General features: G+C 48.3%; 3 protein-coding genes and 1 pseudogene across 4 annotated transcripts; 2 read left to right on the top strand and 2 right to left on the bottom strand.

Annotated features, from left to right (window-relative positions):
* Window positions 1–2,109: 2,109 nt before the first annotated feature.
* On the top strand, window positions 2,110–2,667 carry LOC123142670 (putative ripening-related protein 5; annotated as a pseudogene).
* Window positions 2,668–6,596: 3,929 nt separating this feature from the next.
* LOC123141896 (signal peptidase complex catalytic subunit SEC11C) lies at window positions 6,597–10,028 on the bottom strand. The gene is made up of 6 exons (XM_044560965.1): window positions 9,918–10,028; window positions 9,701–9,813; window positions 9,480–9,590; window positions 9,235–9,368; window positions 9,036–9,087; window positions 6,597–8,936 (listed from the first exon to the last, which is right to left on the bottom strand). The coding sequence occupies exons 1-6, from the start codon at window positions 9,958–9,960 to the stop codon at window positions 8,886–8,888; spliced, it is 504 nt and encodes a 167-aa protein (XP_044416900.1). The 5' UTR covers window positions 9,961–10,028; the 3' UTR covers window positions 6,597–8,885.
* Window positions 10,029–16,028: 6,000 nt separating this feature from the next.
* On the top strand, window positions 16,029–17,131 carry LOC123142669 (putative ripening-related protein 5). Its single transcript, XM_044561476.1, has 2 exons — window positions 16,029–16,096; window positions 16,687–17,131. Exons 1-2 carry the CDS (start codon window positions 16,029–16,031, stop codon window positions 17,129–17,131), a joined length of 513 nt encoding a protein of 170 aa, XP_044417411.1.
* A 507-nt stretch (window positions 17,132–17,638) lies between these two features.
* LOC123141895 (signal peptidase complex catalytic subunit SEC11C) lies at window positions 17,639–19,387 on the bottom strand. Of its 2 annotated transcripts, none has more exons than XM_044560964.1 (6): window positions 19,273–19,387; window positions 19,056–19,168; window positions 18,835–18,945; window positions 18,591–18,724; window positions 18,392–18,443; window positions 17,639–18,318 (listed from the first exon to the last, which is right to left on the bottom strand). In XM_044560964.1, the coding sequence occupies exons 1-6, from the start codon at window positions 19,313–19,315 to the stop codon at window positions 18,205–18,207; spliced, it is 567 nt and encodes a 188-aa protein (XP_044416899.1). In that variant the 5' UTR covers window positions 19,316–19,387; the 3' UTR covers window positions 17,639–18,204. The 2 variants fall into 2 exon arrangements, with proteins under 2 accessions (XP_044416899.1, XP_044416898.1); XM_044560963.1 differs by having other exon boundaries at window positions 17,639–18,293.
* Between the last annotated feature and the right edge of the window lie 4,212 nt (window positions 19,388–23,599).

The following is a 23,599-nucleotide window of genomic DNA, read 5'->3' as shown; positions in this document are numbered from 1 at the left end:
AGATGATGACGAGAGACCACTTTGTGTTGGACGATAATTATGATGATGACATGATTTGATGAGACTATTTGTATATATGTTATGACTACATTTGTATGTGTATGATATGCTAGAGATTGTTGTATAAAGCCCTAAACAAAATTCAGCAGCACAAAATATGGAGCAGGAAAAAAAATCAGAAACTAATAACAGTAGCGTGGGGTATGGCTTTAGCAGTAGCGATCTTTGTACAAGGGCGCTACAGCTATTATCAGCGGCGCGTGTTGGAGGCGAGTGCTGCTGCTATCCCTAGATAGCAGTAGCGCGGGTCAAACTGCGTTATTGATAAGCATTAGCTGTAGCGCCGTATCAGTAGCGCATCCACCCACGCTACTGCTAAGCATTTAACCCGCGCTACTGTTAGACTTTTTTCTAGTAGTGAGTTGCAAAAGGAAAATCATTGAGAAATTTACTCCGAACAAAGATAAGATCAACAAAAGCCAAAATCAATGTCGAACTCGTCACCAGCATCCTGCATTTACTCCCTCAAAAAAACATCGTGCACTTACCGAGTTATCATCCTCCCCTTCGTGTGAGAAAGAGGAGCATGAGTGAAAAGTAGAACTGAATAATTACACACGGTATGATTTTATCCTGATACCTAATTTAGATAATTAAAATTTTCAAAAAGAAAAAAAAGTCTATTATATGATACTCCCTCCATTCCACAATGTAGTGTCTATAGATTTTTGCGAAAGTCAAACTTTGACCAAATGTATAGAGAAAATTGTCTACGTCTACAATATCAAACATGTATGTTCTAAAAATATAACTCACGATGTATCCAATGATGTGCATTTGGTATTCTAGATGTAACTATTTTTCTCTATAAATATGGTCAAAGTTTGTAATGTTTGATTTTTGCAAAAATCTATAGACACTACATTATGGAGCGGAGGTAGTATATTATATGGCACAACTTGGATTGCACACTTATATAACTAAACTTATACTTCCTCCGTCCCACTAAGCTTGAGACATTTATTTTGGGATGTAGGGAGTATGACATTATGCTTTTGTGCCCAGCCGTCCATCAGTACTTCAACCACATTATTCGTCCAGTGCATAATTATTCCAAATAATTCAATACCCATTGAATTTAAATCTTTAGCCATATCCAGTAGGTGCCATGACCAGTAAGGAACACCACTGATATATTATGTTCTAGTAAACTGCGTCTGTTTGTTCTTATGCTCGTACACTTGCAAACTCGGTGCAAACACCACGGCAAAAGATTTTTTACCCTCCCAATAGAATTTTCCAGATATGCCGATTGATTTCTTCAGCAGAGAAATTGTGAGTGTGATGCAAATAATACCTTCAGGTGGCAGTCATGAAAACCTCAGTGCTTCCGAACACACTTCCGCAATCAACTGCCAATATGCTCTCTCTACTATAATTTCCATGCTCTGAATCTCACAACACAAACTCCCAATCATAACAGGGGCATTACCTAAGTTAATTAATAAAATCCTCATCCGATCACGAATTTGTGTCTTGTGCTCAGCAAAATATGCATTAGTAGGTCTGAACCGTATGAAGGACAAGTATACCAAGCTAGCTCTAGATCAAAAGTAGAATTAAGGTTTTGTAATGGAGGTGCAATGCATCGGGTCTGGGACAGCATACCAACTTTTCCTCTACTCTAATTCCGTTGAACCAACTTGGCTGATAATGAGTGCCATTTGGAGCCTAATTGTTTTACTGCTACTGAGTACAGTACAATAGAGGGGCGAAATTACCACACGACTTGGTGTGAAGTGCCATTTGGGCTGTTGTGAAACGCTACTATCACACGACTTTCGCGTACGGTCGGCACTTCCCTTTCCCTTGCCTAGCTGGCGGGATTGGGGTCGACGGTCAGCGGAGGTTTCTAAGCTCCCCATGTTCTTCTTCTTCCTCCGGCGTATCGATTTCTGCCTCCGTTGTGAACGAGTTGCTGCTTATGCGCGCGGACCTCTCTAGGCTCTCTTCCGGCGTGATGGCTTTCCGGCGGCCCTCATATATGCTCTCCGCATAAGCGTTCTTTTAGGTGCCAATAAGATGGCGATTGTGAGAGCTCGACCCACCATGGCCATGGCCATCGTCCTCCTCGCCACGCTCTCGGCCTCCCACACCGCGTCATGCCTGCTTTGGCCGCACGACGTCGCCGGCTGCCAGCCCAGCGGCTACCTCCCGGGCAGGTCCGGGGACTGCGAGACGAGCAACAGCCCGGACTGTTGCGTCGACGGCAAGTAGTACCTGCAGTTCCTCTGCTCGCCGCCCGTCTCCGCCGCCACCTGGGCCGTCCTCACAGTCAACGGCTTCGGCAAGGGCAAGGACGGCGGCCTCCCGTCCGAGTGCGACGGCGTGTACCACGACGACTCGGAGATGGTCGTCGCGCTCTCCACCGGCAGGTTCAGCGGCATGTCCCGCTGCGGCCGCAGCATCAAGATCACTGCGAAGGGTGGCAGCTCGGTGTACGCCAAGGTGGTGGACGAGTGTGACTCCGTCCATGGTTGCGACGCCGAGCACAACTACGAGGAGCCGTGCGCCTACAACGTCGTGGACGCCTCGCCGGCGGTGTGGGACGCCCTAGGCCTCGACCAGAACATCGGTTTGCAGGATGTCATCTGGTCTGATGAGTAAACAAGTTTGTTTCACCGTATAAATACGGAAATGATAAATCCGACGTTCGGATTTTAAGCATGGCAACCTTCTCACTAAATATTTACTTTTCGATTCTTTTCTTCTTCTAAAGTTATCATTATTTCTGTAGCTCTATTTGGATCCAAATGTTGTTTTTCTATCGATGGTTGTTCAATAGTGAGATTCTCCTATTTCATTAAATTCACCTTGGCATTCACAAGCTCACGGATTTATTATATATGCTTACCTCTCGTACACAATATTGATTTGATATAGACATTTTTAAAGTGGACATAAGATTTGTCTTAAGGCTTCTAAAATCAACCTTAGCAAGTTTTATATACATTAAAAAGAAGTGGGCCTTAAGCTAAAAAATCGTATAAGACCAAGTCCATAGCACATAGCAAACAATTGCTTCTCTCTCCTCTACATGTGAATACCGAATTGGCATCTTGCCACATGATACGCGACTCCAACTGCCTCCCGGATCGCTCACAGTCACAGGCGAAGAGGCCGCCGCCCCTAAAGGCCTTCACCACCGCTATTCCCTCCCTCCCGCCGTCGAAGGAGGCTGCCGGGCTAAGCTCCACGGCGGACGGCAGAGGCGAGGACGTGTGTGCCTCACCTTGGCGCCTCCAACTCGTACCTTAGATCCAACGTCCCGCAGTTGTCATCTGCTCTCCGCCAGCGTGTGCTGACCCTTTAATGGCTACTCAAACTCGTCGTTGTCAATGCTGAGGCCGAATGTGTGCTCATTGTGTTTGTATCCACTTGATACTTCATTTTTAGTAAATAAATCCACTCTTTATCAAAGAAGAAGAAGAATACATCTAACTACATGTTTCACCCAAATCTACCTTTCGAAGAAGGTGTTAGAGTCATGTCGACCGTGCAAATAAACGTAAGACTTATGCGTGTTCTCGAAAAAAGGAATCCTGTCGACCATGCTATAGAAATAACTTCAACACGACAAATGGAGCTCGATTAACTCTGTTGCGGAGACTATGATAATGATGTGTCTTTTACATACTCTTCGTTCGCTTGATGCATACTTTAACCACGAACAAGACACTATGGAGGAAACCCACATAAATCTGCCGCGACTATATTGCTACCCATTGTTAGACTTTGTATTGTAGCCCTACTGTGTAAACCATGCCTTATTGGTATTGGACTTGTATGTCATCATTATATATATGTGATAAGCCACCCCTTTGAGGGTTGAGCCAGTTCCCCCAAAACCTACGTTTTACATGGTATCGAGTCTAACCTAGGTCCTCCACCTCCACCCCACCCGCCGCCGCCGCCGCACCAAAACCCTAAACCCTAGGGCTGCCGCCGCCGGCGCCATGACCGCTTCCGCTTCGGGCGCCGCCAGCTCCGGGTCTATCCCCGCGACGCTTGCCGCCTTCCTCAACCTCCCACCTCGCCCCTGGCTCCGTCAGTGCCTCAGTTCTTTGGCACCACCGCCGTCGGCTCCCTGTTTTCAGCGCCGATCCCACCGTCACTGCCCGCGACGGCCTCAGCACCAGTCGCGCCGCCGCCGCCCGCGATGGCCTCCTCTGGATCCTCCTCGACACTCGCCATCATCCCGGCGACCTCGTGGGAGACGCTGCCCGCGGAGCCACCCGCGGCCTCGCTCACGGCACCACCCGCGGCCGTGGATCCTGTCGCGGCTCCGCCGCCAATCGTCCCTGCTGCTGGCGCAATCACGCCCACCGGGCCGTTCCACTTCGACAACTTGATCGCCATCCGACTCACGCCGGACAACTACTTGTTCTGGCGCACCAAGGTCCTACCGCTGCTACGCAGCCGGTCTCTCCTCAGGTTTGTTGATGGTTCGCTACCGTGTCCTCCGCAGGTCATCCCTACCGTCCACGGCCCGGCCATCAACCTGGAACACCGTATGTGGGTGCAGCAGGACCAGGCGATCCTCTCTGCCATCCAGGGTTCCCTCGGCGACGGGGTCGCTGGCCTTTGTCTCTTCGCCGCCACCTCCATGGACGCCTGGATGACCCTGGAGCACACGCCTTTGCCCAGGTCTCTACCTGCCGCTCGATGGCCCTTCGCAGCGAACCCGCCGACATCAAGAAGCCGGACTCCTCCGCTATGACCTACTTCAACAAGATGAAGGTGCTGGCGGACACACTCACCTCTATTGGTCGGCCGCTTAGCGACAAGGAGTTCGCCGGCTTCGTCATCAAAGGCCTCGATGCCGACTACGACAATCTCGCCGAGGCCGTCCAGAACGCCAAGCCAGCGATGCCTCCTCACGAGCTCTACTCACGCCTCTCGTGGCCAGCGCCCACCTGCCCCGTCACCTGGCAAGGCAGCCCCGCCCCCTGCATCGACCCTGGGTGGGGGCCCTAACACTAGGGTGGTGTGCCAGCTATGTGGTCGTGAACGCCATGTCACCTCCAAGTGTCACCGCCGCTTTCAGAGGAGCTTCCTTGGCATCAGCAACGACGGCAAGGGCAACGAGCGCCAGTTTGCCATGGCAGACTTTGGTCCTCCCGCTGCCGCCCCGTCTGCCCACATCGCCGCCAAGGGCAAGGACCCGCGCGTCGAGCAGGGATACACACCATCCTACCCTGCTGATCTAGCCTGGTACATGGACACCGGCGCCACGGATCACATGACGAACGAGCTCAACAAACTCTCCACCTACCAGCCCTACTACGGGCACGATCAGGTTCACACCGCCAATGATGTAGGTATGCCCATCTCTCATATTGGCCAAGCATCTCTTTTAACTAGTCATCCCTCTAGGCAGCTCCATCTTCGTAATGTTTTACGGGTACCCTCGGTAACTCGTAATCTTTTATCTGTCCCTAAGCTCACCCTTGATAATCATGTCCTATGTGAATTTCACCCTTTTAATCTATTTGTTAAGGATCGAGCAACCCGGGACATTCTGCTTAGTGGCCGGTCGAGCCAAGGCTTGTACCGTTTGGAGGATCCATCCGCCCCGTGCGTCTTCAGCGGTGTTCGTGTGTCGCCTTCCCAGTGGCACTCTCGCTTTGGTCACCCCGCCACACCCATCGTTCGCCACATAATCCACCGTCATGAGCTGCCATTAGTTTCTAGCAATAAAAATATTTCCGTGTGTGATGCCTGTCAGCAAGGCAAGAGTCATCAGCTACCTTTTCTTTCATCTACCAGAGAAGTAAAGAACCCTCTTGAAATTGTGTTTTCTGATGTGTGGGGTCCGGCACAAACATCTGTTAATGGTCACAACTATTATGTCAGTTTTGTTGATGCCTACAGTCGCTTCACTTGGCTTTATCTTCTTAAGCACAAATCTGATGTGTTTGATATATTCATACAGTTTCAATTGCATGTTGAACGTCTACTCAAGCATAAAATTATCCATGTTCAATCAGATTGGGGGGCGAATATCGCAACCTCAACACCTTCTTTAATAAGCTTGGGATCTGTCATCGTTTATCATGCCCGCATACACATCAGCAGAATGGCGCTGTTGAGCGCAAACATCGCCATATAGTTGAGACGGGCCTCACACTTCTTGCTCATGCTTCTGTACCCTTTCGTTTTTGGAGTGATGCTTTTGCTACCGCGTGTTTTCTCATTAACAGATTACCTACGCGTGTTCTTAATATGAAAGCTCCGATTGAGCTTCTCTTAGGTGAAACTCCTGACTATACCTTTTTTAAGGTGTTCGGGTGTGCCTGCTGGCCTCATCTTCGTCCTTATAATGATCGCAAACTTGAGTTTCGCTCCAAAAAGTGTGTGTTCTTAGGGTATAGTTCTCTCCATAAAGGCTACAAGTGTCTCCATGTCCCAACCAATCGAGTCTACATATCTCGGGATGTTGTTTTTGATGAGACCGTCTTCCCCTTTTCTGCCATGCCTCAGTCATCCACCACAACACCTTTTATGCATTCATCTCCTCTTATACCTGGCCAATTTGAAGATGATGCATATTCGCCTATGTTGTTACCTAATCATGGTGCAGGAATTGGACGTGGAGCTCGCCTGGAACTCCTCCCTGACGGACCCGCTACGTCGCCTGTGGTGCACGTCAATCGACCGGTGCATGCACCGCCTCCCGCCCTCGACCCCGCACCGGGCACCCCGTCTCCAACAGCGCCTGGGCCGGAGCCCATGCTGGCTACTGCGACCGGGCCAGAGCCTGCGACGGCCTCCTCTGAGCAGTCTCCGTCGCCGCCTCCTCGCCCGGACTCCCCTCCATCGTCGCCCTCGCATCCGCGCGGGCGTCCTTGGTGCCTACTTCGCCCGGGTCTGCAGCAGCTCACACGCCGTCGGGGCCTACGTCGCCTGGCCTGCTGTCGCCTGGTCCGCCGTCGCCCGGCTCGACGTCACCCGGTTCTTCTTCGCCGGAGTCCCCTAGACCAGCCTCACCTGCTCCGGACATCCCGCCGGCCCCGGTGTTTGCTCCCCCGCGGCGTCCACGCACTCGCAGCCGCAGTGGCATTGTTCGTCCCAAGGAGCGCACCGATGGCACGGTCACCTATCTTGCTGCTTGCCTGGCTCATGCTGTGGATGATCCAACCGCCGAACCACGCAGTTATCAAGCCGCTATGAGTATTCCACACTGGAGGGCTGCTATGGAACAAGAATATCATGCTCTTATAAAGAATAAGACCTGGACACTTGTTCCCCCTCCGTCTCGCGTCAACATCATTGATTCAAAGTGGGTGTTCAAGGTGAAGAAACATGCATATGGTTCCATTGAGCGCTACAAAGCACGCCTCGTGGCTAAGGGCTTTAAACAGCGTCAGGGCCTGGACTATCAGGATACATTCAGCCCAGTTGTCAAGCCTACCACTATTCGACTTCTTCTGTCTCTGGCAGTTTCTCGTGGATGGTCTCTCCGCCAGCTTGATGTGCAGAACGCTTTTCTTCATGGATTGCTTGAAGAAGAGGTTTACATGCGGCAACCACCTGGATTTGTTGATCACACTCAGCCTCATCATCTCTGTCATCTGACGAAGGCCATATATGGACTGAAGTAGGCTCCCCGTGCCTGGCATGCTCGCCTGGCTTCAGCTCTACGCACTCATGGGTTCATTCCTTCGACGGCTGATACTTCACTGTTCTTGTTTCAGCGACCGAGTGTGACCATGTACCTCCTTGTGTATGTGGATGATATTGTTCTGGTGAGCTCATCCCCGACGGCTGCTGATGCTCTTGTGACTGCACTTGGTCGTGATTTTACAGTTAAGGATTTGGGACAGCTTCATTTCTTCCTGGGTATTGAGGTCGCTCATCAGTCTCGTGGCAGTTTGGCTCTCACCCAGAAGAAGTACTCTCTTGATCTCTTGTGTCGTGCTGATATGCTCAAGTGCAAGCCATCGCCTACGCCCATGTCCTCCATTGACACCCTTTCTGCTGCTGATGGTGCTCTTCTCTCTCCTGAGGATGCTACTGAGTACAGGAGTATTGTTGGTGGCCTGCAGTATCTGACGATCACGCATCCTGATCTCTCCTTTGCGGTTAACAGGGTGTGCCAGTATCTTCATGCTCCCACTGATGTACACTAGTCTGCTGTGAAGCGCATACTACGTTACGTGCGTCTCACTGTCTCCTTTGGTCTTCACCTGCGCCCCGGTTCCTCTGGAGTTCTTTCTGCATTCTCTGATGCTGATTGGGCTGGGTGTCCAGATGACAGGCGATCCATGGGGGGACATGCTGTGTTCTTGGGTCCTAATCTGATTGGCTGGAGTGCACGCAAGCAAGCCATTGTTTCCCGCAGCAGCACAGAAGCTGAGTACAAGTCGGTTGCCAATGCAACTGCTGAACATATATGGATTGAGTCCCTACTTCGAGAGCTAGGAGTTGCTCAGCCACATCCTTCGGTCCTTTGGTGTGACAACATCGGTGCTACGTTTCTGCCGTCAAACCCGGTGTTCCATGCACGGACTAAACACATTGAGATTGACTATCATTTTGTGAGGGAACGTGTTGCACAGAAGCTACTACAAGACAGGTTTATCTCTTCAAAAGATCAACTTGCGGACATCTTCACCAAGCCTCATGTTTGAGGTCTATAGGCGCAATCTCAACCTCCTAGATACTTCAGGAGTGAGTTTAGATTGAGGGAGGGTGTTAGACTTCGTATTGTAGCCCTACTGTGTACACCATACCTTATTGGTATTGGACTTGTATGTCATCCTTATATATATGTGATAAGCCACCCCTTTGAGGATTGAGCCAGTTCCCTCAAAACCTACGTTTTACACCCATAGCACTTCTGGAGTTGTAGTGCTTCCACCATTCAGCAACATCTTTCATAAGAAGAAAAAGAGAGACCTTGTGTGAGTATTTAATTAAATAAACAATGGTATATGCAGAAATTGACCAGAATATAATGTGTGCTTGCGTACCTTATAAGCTTCACTGATGAAGACACTAGGCCATCCAGCATATGGCAGATAGCTGTTAGCATTGGACAAAACACAAAAATTAACCATGCAAAGACATTAATGAATTGAAACGGTAGAGCAAGGTATATATAAAGCGATATTAATACACGTCCAAATTCGATAGTAGACGCATGATAAGAGATAACAACCCGCCACGTACCCTGCAACCCGTCCAATAATGTCATGCGGTTGAAGCCAAAGCTGCCCGCTCGCATAGAGAAATCGGTCATCCACTGAATTGTTGTCTCCTTTGGTGAGTATTCGGATTTCTCCAGTGTCTCGATGCTCGTAAACCTAGAATAATTTGAGAAGATCATTTTCAAGGCAAACAAAATATAACATATGAACTTTTAATGATTTGATTGGTGTGTAGCAAGAGATACTAGAGGCCGGGCTTGCCGTTACCTTGATCACACGATGGACAATTGGATGTTCAAAGCCATCAACTTTGAAAAGAACGACCTCTCCTTCGCGGAAAGGTTCATTGCTCATGTTGTGCACAAACACCATATCGCCCTGCAAAATAAGCACATATCCCATGCATGCATCTATCAATATATCGGTCGAAATCAAAGGGGGCGACAAACTGAAGCACACATTTAAACTAAATAAATTGTATCACGTACCTTTTTAATTGCAGGCTCCATACTTTCCGACAAAACTGCCATCGCCGGTGACTTGACACCCGTCACTAGCATCATTCCCTCGGGCACCAACACCAACAACACAAGGACCATAACTGCAATCCAAATTTAGTTAAGAATTCTCCAAAAAGAGAAGAACAGATAGACACATTATCAACGTTGAAGAACACAGAAAAAAGAGGCCTATATATGTACTTACCGAGGAAGGTGATGGATTGGGTGAGCACATGCCGGATCTTCATAGCCTCCTCTCGGCTGGACGATGGAGAAAACACAAGCTAGCTTTCTGATCTTCCAGCGAACGTCTGGCCTTGTTTTGCAGCTAGGTAGGTAGGTAGGTTATGAATATATAGGCAAAGCTGCGCGGAGTACTCTACTCAGTCGATACGAATCGGTGACGGACACCATCGATCACCACACGTACGGGATTCGGTCTCCGTGTCCGACTCCGACCGTGCAATGGAATCATATACCGTGTCCGTACGTACGTGGGGTTTGCAACTGATTTATCCCTTGGGTTTATCATTAATTACGTGCGCTTGGTAATTACACCCAGCTACGGTATTCTGAGAGTCCGCCACCACTATTACGTGCCATGCGAATAGCTGTGAAGGTCTTGCCATTTGTTCAAGGTGCTTGAGCTTGCCAAATGCCAATGGGGCGACGGTATTGTATGCCAGGTTGATCAAGTTGTTGACTCATAGTATGAGAACAGCAGTGGACGGCACGACGGCCAGGTTCCAACAATGAAACGGTCAGGTCGATATACATACACCTCGCGTTTCACGCTTCATGTCAGTTCAAGCACAGTTGAGCCTCAGCATTTGCAGAACAAGTTCTGGATGCAGCCGCAAAGCTCAAGATCATGGAGCTGGAGATCCACCCCGGCCGCCAAAAAGAAGAAACGGAGAAACGGAGAAACTTGGTGTCTCTGGCCTATTCCTTCAGTAGGCAATCCTGGAAGCCCGGCACATTCGATCTGTTGGGAGATCCATGTAAAGTGTCATACACACTCCTTGCAGATGGATAACATGGAAGCAGTCCATAACGAGAGGGCAGCAGAACACGTAGCAATTTGTTCTCCCATTTGTGCAAATCTGAAAGAAAAACTTGCATAAGCTTATATGTACAACGAATCTTCAAACAGGCCAAGCAATTGTCCGATGGCACTCTAGAATCAAGAGCATAATCCTTGATCTAGATTAGAAGTAAAAATAAATTGATTATTCAGGTAACAGCTTGTGCTTGGGCATGGAGACCCAAGATTGAAATGGCGAATAATAAGAAAATGAAAGGAAAGATAGCTAGGCTGCTTTCTTTATAGACGAGAGATGTCTTTCCTACCAACAAATAAATTTATATGACTGTTTGGACCCACTGTATCCCTTTTAACATGTCACTAAAAGAAATTACGACATTGTTTTCACCGGTATAAATTATAGGTTAGAGTAGCACAAACCTGAAAGGCAAAGCGTTTAGGCATTCCACTGATAGAGAGCAGTCCCTTCATCTGGCATATGTCAGTGTCAGCACTACGTTCATTAGGAGAATCAATTGTGAGATGTTTACCCCGATGTACACAACCCCATCATATGCAGGGCCATAAAAAAACCTAGAAATTCATCTTAGCTATCTTTAGAAAATATATAAATGCATGCGAGACAATTTTAAGTCTGACCTTTTACTTTTAGAGATCCATCTCCCCTTCGCAAACAATGCTTAATAGAGGAAACACCAGGGTCATGGGTGTGATCATGCTCATGATGGTCTGCAAGAAGAAAAAACATTGAGTTCACTTCTTATTATGCCAACATTACCATGACTAAGATATGGCATATTAAGTACTGCATTTCAGTGAAACATCAAAACTGTCCCATCTCTCCTTTCTGAACAGCATCCAAGGCTCCAAGCAGATTTGCAAAGTACATTTCTTAATTCAGGATTTTGATTCCAAGTAACTATGAAGTTTTTCCTATGTTTCCAGGCTCCCTCTATCAACAATAGAGATCCCTGAACTCATGAATCCAGAGCCATGCAGAAAGATTTAGTCATGTGTTTGGCAAAATCATGCCATCGGCGCCCTTTGTACAAGGTAATTATTGTAACACATAATCTACATGAGCATAAGCAATTTTTCACAAACAGTAGGTTGTCATTAAGTATAACTTTATGCTGCCATAAAGAAGAGTAGGGTACAAAATAAAATGTATTTGAGAATGGATAGATAGTTTCCTTTTTCAATGACCATCCGGGTGTCCATGTGATAATAGAAAGAGAAGTGCTTCTATATTGAGACATGAAACTATTTTACATGAGTTTCAATGCTTCATAATTTGATGGTAACCACATTTATGCATTGTTCATCATACTATGCTAACCATGTTTGTGGTCATGATCATGGTGACGGTGATGCCCATGCTCATCATGTGGCTCTTGAGAGGCAGTATTCAATGCTGAAACATAACAAAAATCCATTTTTGTAAATTGAGTAATCAAAGCTGTATTTCAATGATAAAAAAACAATTGCTGGTGATTGTGTTAAATCATCACAGCACCCGGGCCGCCTCCTCTCCCCGCCTCCCTCCTGCCCGGGCACCTGCCCGACCCGCGCCCAACCCGCGCCCCCGCCGCCTCCCCTCCCCTCCTGCCAGGAGGCCTCCGCCGCCTCCCTCCTGCCCGGGCCAGCGCCTCCCCTCCCCTCCTGCCCGGGCCTCCCCGCCGCCTCCCCTCCCCTCCCAAGCCACAAACGGGCCGACTGTAAGCACGAGCTGAATTTGGCCGACAAACAGAAAATGACAGTAATGGGTCGTAAGTAACCGAATGCTGGAAATGAGCCCAAGAATAAATGGGCCCTGAGAAGGCCAAAAGATAACATGGGCTGGAAACGGCCCAACGGAATAATGGGCCGTTAATGGGTATAAAGTGATACACTGTTCATTACGGGCCAGTTTCACCACGGGCCGTTAATGGGTATAAAGTGATACACTGTTCATTACGGGCCATTTTTACCACGGGCCGTTAATGGGCCGAGAGTAATAAGGGCCTCATATGGGCCGAAAGACGTCATGGGCCATACATGGGCCGGAAGTTAAAACGGGCTGGAATTATATTGGACGGCCCAGATGACGCTACTGGGCCTAATTCGGTTAGGCCGTAAACGGGCCCTGGGTTAGCGGGCTGTAAATGGGCTATATGCGAACAGGCCGTTAACAGGCTTGCCGTGGGCTGGCCCGCCACCTTTTGACCAAGTCAAACGGGCCGGCCTTTTCACAGGAATGGGCCTCTGTTGGGCCGTGCCACGTGTCGACGTATCATAGGCGCTTTGGGTCCAATGAATGGATGACATCTGTCCCAAAGGTGAGCCGACACGTGTTTCCTCCAGCCAATGATGATTTTACACGTGGAAAATCCCCATTGGTCGTGGTTGTTAACGGGTTATCGGATCCAAAACCGGACCCGATAGCTTAACGGCGTTCCGTTACAGTGGATGCCACGTGTCGGTCACCCTTGATGAAAGCACTTCTGTGACGCGATATTTATCGTCATGGAAGTGGACACTTCCGTGATGATAATTTTGGTAATGTCATGGAACACTTCTACGACAGCACAGGTATGACTATCTTGATTCTGTCATAAATTTGTCATGGATGTACATGCATGACAAAAAAACGCGACCTACTATGACAAACACGTATCATCACGGAAGTGTATTTTTTTGTAGTGTTGGTGCTGTTCATGTTTTGCTTGTGAGAGAAGCTTAGTCAACGGGTCTGCAACATTCAGATCTGTACGTATCTTGCAAATCTCTATGTCTCCCTCCTTGACTTGATCGCGCATGGAATTGAAGCGTCTCTTGATGTGCTTGGTTCTCTTGCGAAATCTGGATTCCTTTGCCAAGGCAATTGCACCAGTATTGTCACAAAAGATTTTCATTGGACCCGATGCACTAGGTATGACACCTAGATCGGATATGAACTCCTTCATCCAGACTCCTTCATTTGCTGCTTCCGAAGCAGCTATGTACTCCGCTTCACACGTAGATCCCGCCACGACGCTTTGCTTAGAACTGCACCAACTGACAGCTCCATCGTTCAATATAAATACGTATCCGATTTGTAACTTAGAGTCATCCGGATCAGTGTCAAAGCTTGCATCGACGTAACCATTTACGATGAGCTCTTTGTCACCTCCATAAACGAGAAACATGTCCTTAGTCCTTTTCAGGTATTTCAGGATGTTCTTGACCACTGTCCAGTGATCCACTTCTAGATTACTTTGATACCTCCCTGCTAAACTAATAACAAGGCACATATCAGGTCTGGTACACAGCATTGCATACATGATAAAGCCTATGGCTGAAGCATAGGGAACAAGTTTCATTTTCTCTCTATCTTCTGCAGTGGTCGGGCATACAAAGTGTTCCTCTGCTTTTCGGGAGTTGCATAATCTCATAGTCATAGGAACATGTATAAGTCATGAAGAAAGCAATAGCAACATACTAAACGATCAAGTGCTAAGCTAACGGAATGGGTCAAGTCAATCACATCATTCTCTAATGATGTGATCCCGTTCATCAAATGACAACTCATGACCATTGGTAGGAAACTTAACCATCTTTGATTAACGAGCTAGTTAAGTAGAGGCATACTAGTGACACTCCGTTTGTCTATGTATTCACACATGTACTAAGTTTCCGGTTAATACAATTCTAGCATGAATAATAAACATTTTTCATGATATAAGGAAATATAAATAACAACTTTATTATTGCCTCTAGGGCGTATTTCCTTCACAACAAACACGTCATTATCACAAACAAGATGGTAGACAGAAAGGAGATGCTCTCTGATGTGTGGAACATGAAGGATGTTGCGCAGTTTAAGAGATGAACCGGGTAAACGGGAATGACCAATATGTGAAATAGACAAACCTGCACCATTGGCCACCTGAACCTGGTCCTTGCCACCATAGCGCTCGTGAACCTGAAGGCGTTCCAGATCACTCGCCAGGTGATCTGTAGCCCCCGTGTCCAGTACCCAAGGATAGTCGACGGTGTTGGTGGAGGCCGAGTTGGCGGAGCGAGTGTTGTGGTCCTGGTCATAGCGCTTGCGACACTCATCGGCCTCATGCCCCCAGTTTTTGCAAATTTGACACCGAGGGCGCCACCGATTGTTGCGACGGCCACCACCTCCGTTGTTGCCGCCGTTACCCCACCACTTTGCCGACCATTGCCAGCGTAGGAGGGGTTGCGGTCGCGGCCACCGTTGGGGCCGCCGTTGCCGCCTTGGCGGCCGTGCCCGGGTTGGCCGTTGCCATCGGCCGAGCGACCCCCACCCTGGGAGGGGTAGGGCTCCGAGTAGGGAGCACACCCGCCCTGGCCGTAGGGGCCCGAGCGAGCCACGGCGTTGGCGGAGGGAGTCCACCCCACCGACGCACTCTGCTGAGCCTGCAATGCTTCGAACGACAAGACGAGCGAGTAGAAGCTGGAGTAGGGCATTGGTGCATTACTCACACCCAGGGAGGCGGCGATGGAGTTGTAGGCGGAGCCGAGTCCGGTGAGGATGTGATCAATGAGCTCGTCATCACGAATCGGAGAGCCGGCGGCAGCCATGGTGTCGACGAGGGCCTTCATCTTGTGCATGTACTCAGCCGCGAACATCTCCTCCTTCCGCAGCGTCTGGAGTTGACGCCGGATGTGACGGACGTTGGCGCGACTCTGCGCGCCATACATGGCACCGACGGCTGTCCATACTGCCTGCACCGTCTCGCAGCTGATGAGCTGACAGGCGATGTCCTCCTCCATGGAGGTAAGAAGGAGGCCCTTGACCTTCTGATCCTGAGTCCACCAATGATGGTATGCCGGATTAGCGGCGGTCGTCGCGGCGTCGCCAGTCCCGACGGTGATGGTCTTGTCGGGTGCCCCCGTGGTGCCGTCTAGGTAGCCATGGAGGTTGGCGCCGGCTAAGACGGTGCCGGCGATGCCTCCCCACAGCATGAAGTTGTGGCGGCCAAGGCGAACGCAGATCGCCGGAACGGCGAGGGCGGCGGGAACGGTGGCAGCCGCAGGCGAGGTGATGGTGCCGACGCTGTTGGAGAGCGAAAGGGCGGCGGACGACATCGCGGCGGCGCGGAGGAGGACAGCGCGCGGCGGCAGAGCAGAAACTCGCGGCGGCGGATGGATCGGGCGGCGCGTAGTGTGCGCGCGGCGGCCCTATGGCTAGCTAGCAAGCAGCTGGATGTGCGTAGCTAGCTAGCAAGCAGCGGCGGCTATGCGGAAGCTAGCTAGCAAGCAGCGGCGGGGACGCGGATGATGGGACCGGGCAGCGGCGCGAGGGACGTGCGGCGGAGGCCCAACCTGGCTGATACCAAGTTGAAGAGGTAGGTTTAGGGTTTTGCGTGGGTGACTAACATCCAGTCTTACGTCTCTTTATATAGATGATCATAATACAATTACATACGTATACTAATACATGTACATGTACAATATGCTAGACCCTATTTTACATATTTGAGTACTGGTACCATAGACTAGAGGGAGGAAATTATCACACGCCTTGTGTGAAGTGCCATTTGGGCTGTTGTGATTGTGAAACGCTACGTCACTTGTGCCTTCACCTGGCTGGCGGGATTGGGGTCGACGGTCAGCGGAGGTTTCTAAGCTCCCCATGCTCTTCTTCTTCCTCCGGTGTATCGATTTATGCCTCCGTTGTGATCGAGTCGCTGCTTATGCCCACGGAGCTCTCCAGGCTCTCTTCCAGCGTTGCGGCCTTCAGGCCCTCTCATATATGCTGATCTGCTCAAGCGTTCTTTCAGTTAGGTGCCAATAAGATGGCGACTGCGAGAGCTTGACCCACCATAGCCATAGCCATCGTCCTCCTCGCCACGCTCTCGGCCTCCCACCCCGCGTCATGCCTGGTTCGGTCGCACGATGTCGTCGGCTGCTAGCCCAGCGGGTACCTCCCGGGCAGGTCCGGGCACTACGAGACGAGCAACAGCCCGGACTGCTGCGTCGACGACAAGCAGTACTTGCAGTTCCTCTGCACGCCGCCCGTCTCCTCCGCCACCTGGGCCGTCCTCACGGTCAACGGCTTCGGCAAGGGCAAGGACGGTGGCCTCCCGTCCGAGTGCGACGGCGCGTACCACGACGACTCGGAGATGGCCGTCGCGCTCTTCACCGGCTGGTTCAGCGGCATGTCCCGCTGCGGCCGCAGCATCAAGATCACGGCGAAGGGCGGCAGCTCCATGCACGCCAAGGTGGTGGACGAGTGCGACTCCGTCCACGGTTGCGACGCCGAGCACAACTACGAGGAGCCATGCGCCTACAACGTCGTGGACGCCTCGCCGGTGGTGTGGGACGCCCTAGGCCTCGACCAGAGCATCGGTTTGCAGGATGTCACCTGGTCTGATGAGTAAACAAGTTTGTTTCACCATATAAATACGGGAATGATAAATCCGACGTTCCGATTTTAAGCATGGCAACCTTCTCACTAAATATTTACTTTTCGATTCTTTTCTTCTTCTAAAGTTATCATTATTTCTGTAGCTCTATTTGGATCCAAATGTTGTTTTTCCATCGATGGTTGTTCAATAGTGAGATTTTCCTATTTCATTAAATTCACCTTGGCATCCATAAGCTCACGGATCTATTATATATTCTTACCTCTCGTACACAATATTGATTTGATATAGACATTTTTAAAGTGGACATAAGATTTGTCTTAAGGCTTCTAAAATCAACCTTAGCAAGTTTTATATACATTAAAAAGAAGTGGGCCTTAAGCTAAAAAATCGTATAAGACCGAGTCCATAGCACATAGCAAACAATTGCTTCTCTCTCCTCTACATGTGAACACCGAATCGGCATCTTGCCACATGATACGCGACTCCAACTACCTCCCGGATCACTCAAAGTCACAGGCGAAGAGGCCGCCGCCCCTAAAGGCCTTCACCACCGCTATTCCCTCCCTCCCGCTGTCGAAGGAGGCTGCCGGGCTAAGCTCCACGGCGGACGGCGGAGGTGAGGACGTGTGTGCCTCACCTTGGCGCCTCCAACTCGTACCTTAGATCCAACGTCCCGCAGTTGTCATCTGCTCTCTGCCAGCGTGTGCTGACCCTTTAATGGCTAATCAAACTCGTCGTTGCCAATGCAGAGGCTGAATGTGTGCTCATTGTGTTTGTATCCACCTGATACTTCATTTTTAGTCAATAAATCCACTCTTTATCAAAGAAGAAGAAGAAGAATACATCTAACTACATGTTTCACCAAAATCTACCTTTCAAAGAAGGTGTTAGAGTCATGTCGACCGTGCAAATAAATGTAAGACTTTTGTGTGTTCTCAAAAAAGGAATCATGTCGCCCGTGCTATAGAAATGACTTCAACAAGACGGATGGAGCTCGATTAACTCTGTTGCGGAGACTATGATAATGGTGTGTCTTTTACATACTCTTCATTCGCTTGATGCATACTTTAACCTCGAACAAGACACTATGGAGGCAACCCACATAAATCTGCCGCGGTTACATTGTTACCCATAGTACTTCTGGAGTTGTAGTGCTTCCACCATTCAGCAACATCTTTCATAAGAAGAAAAAGAGAGACCTTGTGTGAGTATTTAATTAAATAAACAATGTATATACAGAAATTAACCAGAATATAATGTGTGCTTGCGTACCTTATAAGCTTCACTGATGAAGACACTAGGCCATCCAGCATATGGCAGATAGCTGTTAGTATTGGACAAAACACAAAAATTAACCATGCAAAGACATTAATGAATTGAAACGGTAGAGCAAGGTATTTATAAAGCCATATTAATACACGTCCAAATTCGATAGTAGACGCATGATAAGAGATGACAACCCGCCACGTACCCTGCAACCCGTCCAATAATGTCATGCGGTTGAAGCCAAAGCTGCCCGCTCGCATAGAGAAATCGGTCATCCACTGAATCGTTGTCTCCTTTGGTGAGTATTCGGATTTCTCCAGTATCTCGATGCTCGTAAACCTAGAATAATTTGAGAAGATCATTTTCAATGCAAACAAAATATAACATATGAACTTTTAATGATTTGATTGGTGTGTAGCAAGAGATACTAGAGGCCGGCTTGCCGTTACCTTGATCACACGATGGACAATTGGATGTTCAAAGCCATCAACTTTGAAAAGAACGACCTCTCCTTCGCGGAAAGGTTCATTGCTCATGTTGTGCACAAACACCATATCGCCCTGCAAAATAAGCACATATCCCATGCATGCATCTATTAATATATCGGTCGAAATCAAAGGGGGCGACAAACTGAAGCACACATTTAAACTAAATAAATTGTATCCCGTACCTTTTTAATTGCAGGCTCCATACTTTCCGACAAAACCGCCATCGCCGGTGACTTGACACCCGTCACTAGCATCATTCCCTCGGGCACCAACACCAACAACACAAGGACCATAACTGCATTCCAAATTTATTTAAGAATTCTCCAAAAAGAGAAGAACAGATAGACACATTATCAACGCTGAAGAACACAGAAAAAAGAGGCATATATATGTACTTACCGAGGGAGGTGATGGATCGGGTGAGCACATGCCGGATCTTCATAGCCTCCTCTTGGCTGGACGATGGAGAAAACACAAGCTAGCTTTCTGATCTTCCAGCGAACGTCTGGCCTTGTTTTGCAGCTAGGTAGGTAGGTAGGTTATCTGCGCGGAGTACTCTACTCAGTCGATACGAATCGGTGACGGACACCATCGATCACCACACGTACGGGATTCGGTCTCCGTGTCCGACTCCGACCATGCAATGGAATCATATACCGTGTCCGTACGTACGTGCGGTTTGCAACTGATTTATCCCTTGGGTTTATCATTAATTATGTGCGCTTGGTAATTACACCCAGCTACGGTATTCTGAGAGTCCGCCACCACTATTACGTGCCATGTGAATAGCTGTGAAGGTCTTGCCATTTGTTCAAGGTGCTTGAGCTTGCCAAATGCCAATGGGGCGACGGTATTGTATGCCAGGTTGATCAAGTTGTTGACTCATAGTATGAGAACAGCAGTGGACGGCTCGACGGCCAGGTTCAAACAATGAAACGGTCAGGTCGATATACATACACCTCGCGTTTCACGCTTCATGTCAGTTCAAGTACAGTTGAGCCTCAGCATTTGCAGAACAAGTTCTGGATGCAGCCGCAAAGCTCAAAATCATGGAGCTGGAGATCCACCCCGGCCGCCAAAAAGAAGAAACGAGGAAACGGAGAAACTTGGTGTCTCTGGCCTATTCCTTCAGTAGGCAATCCTGGAAGCCCGGCACATTCGATCTGTTGGGAGATCCATGTAAAGTGCCATACACACTCCTTGTAGATGGATAACATGGAAGCAGTCCATAACGAGAGGGCAGCAGAACACGTAGAATTTTGTTCTCCCATTTGTGCAAATCTGAAAGAAAAACTTGCATAAGCTTATATGTACAACGAATCTTCAAACAGGCCAAGCAATTGTCCGGCGGCACTCTGGAATCAAGAGCATAATCCTTGATCTAGATTAGAAGTAAAAATAAATTGATTATTCAGGTAACAGCTTGTGCTTGGGCATGGAGACCCAAGATTGAAATTGCGAATAATAAGAAAATGAAAGGAAAGATAGCTAGGCTGCTTTCTTTATAGACGAGAGATGTCTTTCCTACCAACAAATAAATTTATATGACTGTTTGGACCCACTGTATCCCTTTTAACATGTCACTAAAAGAAATTACGACATTGTTTTCACCGGTATAAATTATAGGTTAGAGTAGCACAAACCTGAAAGGCAAAGCGTTTAGGCATTCCATTGATAGGGAGCAGTCCCTTCATCTGGCATATGTCAGTGTCAGCACTACGTTCATTAGGAGAATCAAATGTGAGATGTTTACCCCGATGTACACAACCCCATCATATGCAGGGCCATAAAAAAACCTAGAAATTCATCTTAGCTATCTTTAGAAAATATATAAATGCATGCGAGAAAATTTTAAGTCTGACCTTTTACTTTTAGAGATCCATCTCCCCTTCGCAAACAATGCTTAACAGAGGAAACACCAGGGTCATGGGTGTGATCATGCTCATGATGGTCTACAAGAAGAAAAAACATTGAGTTCACTTCTTATTATGACAGCATTACCATGACTAAGATATAGCATATTAAGTACTGCATTTCAGTGAAACATCAAAACTGTCCCATCTCTCCTTTCTGAACAGCATCCAAGGCTCCAAGCAGATTGGCAAAGTACATTTCTTAATTCAGGATTTTGATTCCAAGTAACTATGAAGTTTTTCCTATGTTTCCAGGCTCCCTCTATCAACAATAGAGATCCCTGAACTCATGAATCCAGAGCCATGCAGAAAGATTTAGTCATGTGTTTGGCAAAATCATGCCATGGGCGCCCTTTGTACAAGGTAATTATTGTAACACATAATCTACATGGGCATAAGCAATTTTTCACAAACAGTAGGTTGTCATTAAGTATAACTTTATGCTGCCACAAAGAAGAGTAGGTTACAAAATAAAATGTATTTGAGAATGGATAGATATTTTCCTTTTTCAATGACCATCCGGGTATCCACGTGATAACAGAAAGAGAAGTGCTTCTATATTGAGACATGAAACTATTTTACATGAGTTTCAATGCTTCATAATTTGATGGTAACCACATTTATGCATTGTTCATCATACTATGCTAACCATGTTTGTGGTCATGATCATGGTGACAGTGATGCCCATGCTCATCATGTGGCTCTTGAGAGGCAGTATTCAATGCTGAAACATAACAAAAAATCCAGTTTTGTAAATTGAGTAATCAAAGCTGAATTTCAATGATAAAAAAACAATTGCTGGTGATTGTGTTAAATCATCACCGCACCCGGGCCACCTCCTCTCCCCGCCTCCCTCCTGCCCGGGCACCTGCCCGACCCGCGCCCAACCCGCGCCCCCGCCGCCTCCCCTTCCCTCCTGCCCGGAGGCCACCGCCACCTCCCTCCTGCCCGGGCCTCCCCGCCGCCTCCCGTCCCCTCCCGGGCCACAAACGGGCCGACTGTAAGCACGGGCTAAATTTGGCCGACAAACATAAAATGACAGTAATGGGCCGTAAGTAACCGAATGTTGGAAATGAGCCCAAGAATAAATGGGCCCTGAGAAGGCCAAAAGATAACATGGGCTGGAAACGGCCCAACGGAATAATGGGCCGTTAATGGGTATAAAGTGATACACTGTTCATTACGGGCCAGTTTCACCACGGGTCGTTAATGGGTATAAAGTGATACACTATTCATTACGGGCCAGTTTACCACGGGCCGTTAATGGGCCGAGAGTAATAAGGGCCTCATATGGGCCGAAAGACGTCATGGGCCATACATGGGCCGGAAGTTAAAACGGGCTGGAATTATATTGGACGGCCCAGATGACGCTACTGGGCCTAATTCGGTTAGGCCGTAAACGGGCCCTGGGTTAGCGGGCTGTAAATGGGCTATATGCGAACAGGCCGTTAACAGGCTTGTCGTGGGCCGGCCCGCCACCTTTTGACCAAGTCAAACGGGCCGGCCTTTTCACAGGAATGGGCCTCTGTTGGGCCGTGCCACGTGTCGACGTATCATAGGCGCTTTGGGTCCACTGAGTGGATGACATCTGTCCCAAAGGTGAGCCGACACGTGTTTCCTCCAGCCAATGATGATTTTACACGTGGAAAATCCCCATTGGTCGTGGTTGTTAACGGGTTATCGGATCCAAAACCGGACCCGATAGCTTAACGGCTTTCCGTTACGGTGGATGCCATGTGTCGGTCACCCTTGATGAAAGCACTTCTGTGACGCGCGATTTATCGTCATGGAAGTGGACACTTCCGTGATGATAATTTTGGTAATGTCATGAAACACTTCTACGACAGCACAGGTATGACTATCTTGATTCTGTCATAAATTTGTCATGGATGTACATGCATGACAAAAAACGCGACCTACTATGACAAACACGTATCATCACGGAAGTGTATTTTTTTGTAGTGTTGGTGCTGATCATGTTTTGCTCGTGAGAGAGGCTTAGTCAACGGGTCTGCAACATTCAGATCTGTACGTATGTTGCAAATCTCTATGTCTCCCTGCTTGACTTGATCATGGATGGAATTGAAGCGTCTCTTGATGTGCTTGGTTCTCTTGCGAAATCTGGATTCCTTTGCCAAGGCAATTGCACCAGTATTGTCACAAAAGATTTTCATTGGACCCGATGCACTAGGTATGACACCTAGATCGGATATGAACTCCTTCATCCAGTCTCCTTCATTTGCTGCTTCCGAAGCAGCTATGTACTCCGCTTCACACTTAGATCCCGCCACGACGCTTTGCTTAGAACTGCACCAACTGACAGCTCCATCGTTCAATATAAATACGTATCCGGTTTGTGACTTAGAGTCATCCGGATCAGTGTCAAAGCTTGCATCGACGTAACCATTTACGACGAGCTCTTTGTCACCTCCATAAACGAGAAACATGTCCTTAGTCCTTTTCAGGTATTTCAGGATGTTCTTGACCACTGTCCAGTGATCCACTCCTAGATTACTTTGGTACCTCCCTGCTAAACTAATAACAAGGCACACATCAGGTCTGGTACACAGCATTGCATACATGATAAAGCCTATGGCTGAAGCATATGGAACAACTTTCATTTTCTCTCTATCTTCTGCAGTGGTCGGGCATACAAAGTGTTCCTCTGGTATTCGGGAGTTGCATAATCTCATAGTCATAGGAACATGTATAAGTCATGAAGAAAGCAATATCAACATACTAAACGATCGAGTGCTAAGATGTGATTGACTTGACCCATTCCGTTAGCTTAGCACTCGATCGTTTAGTATGTT

Source organism: Triticum aestivum, chromosome 6D (assembly GCF_018294505.1).
Source record: "Triticum aestivum cultivar Chinese Spring chromosome 6D, IWGSC CS RefSeq v2.1, whole genome shotgun sequence".
Taxonomy (NCBI): domain Eukaryota; kingdom Viridiplantae; phylum Streptophyta; class Magnoliopsida; order Poales; family Poaceae; genus Triticum; species Triticum aestivum.
Note: the sequence above shows the minus strand (reverse complement) of the source record. Positions and strands in the feature narration are given on the sequence as shown.

What these genes read in the sequence shown, in the direction of transcription:
- LOC123141896 (XM_044560965.1), bottom strand. Translation starts at nt 9,960, where the DNA reads ATGAAGATCCGGCATGTGCTCACCCAATCCATCACCTTCCTCG. An exon ending in TTGTCCATCGTGTGATCAAG is followed by an intron (nt 9,369 to 9,479) that starts GTAACGGCAAGC and finishes AAATTATTCTAG; the next exon opens with GTTTACGAGCATCGAGACAC. An exon ending in TCATCAGTGAAGCTTATAAG is followed by an intron (nt 8,937 to 9,035) that starts GTACGCAAGCAC and finishes TTCTTATGAAAG; the next exon opens with ATGTTGCTGAATGGTGGAAG.
- LOC123142669 (XM_044561476.1), top strand. Translation starts at nt 16,029, where the DNA reads ATGGGACCGGGCAGCGGCGCGAGGGACGTGCGGCGGAGGCCCAACCTG. An exon ending in GCTGATACCAAGTTGAAGAG is followed by an intron (nt 16,097 to 16,686) that starts GTAGGTTTAGGG and finishes CCTCCCGGGCAG; the next exon opens with GTCCGGGCACTACGAGACGA.
- LOC123141895 (XM_044560964.1), bottom strand. Translation starts at nt 19,315, where the DNA reads ATGAAGATCCGGCATGTGCTCACCCGATCCATCACCTCCCTCG. An exon ending in TTGTCCATCGTGTGATCAAG is followed by an intron (nt 18,725 to 18,834) that starts GTAACGGCAAGC and finishes AAATTATTCTAG; the next exon opens with GTTTACGAGCATCGAGATAC. An exon ending in TCATCAGTGAAGCTTATAAG is followed by an intron (nt 18,319 to 18,391) that starts GTACGCAAGCAC and finishes TACTCACACAAG; the next exon opens with GTCTCTCTTTTTCTTCTTAT.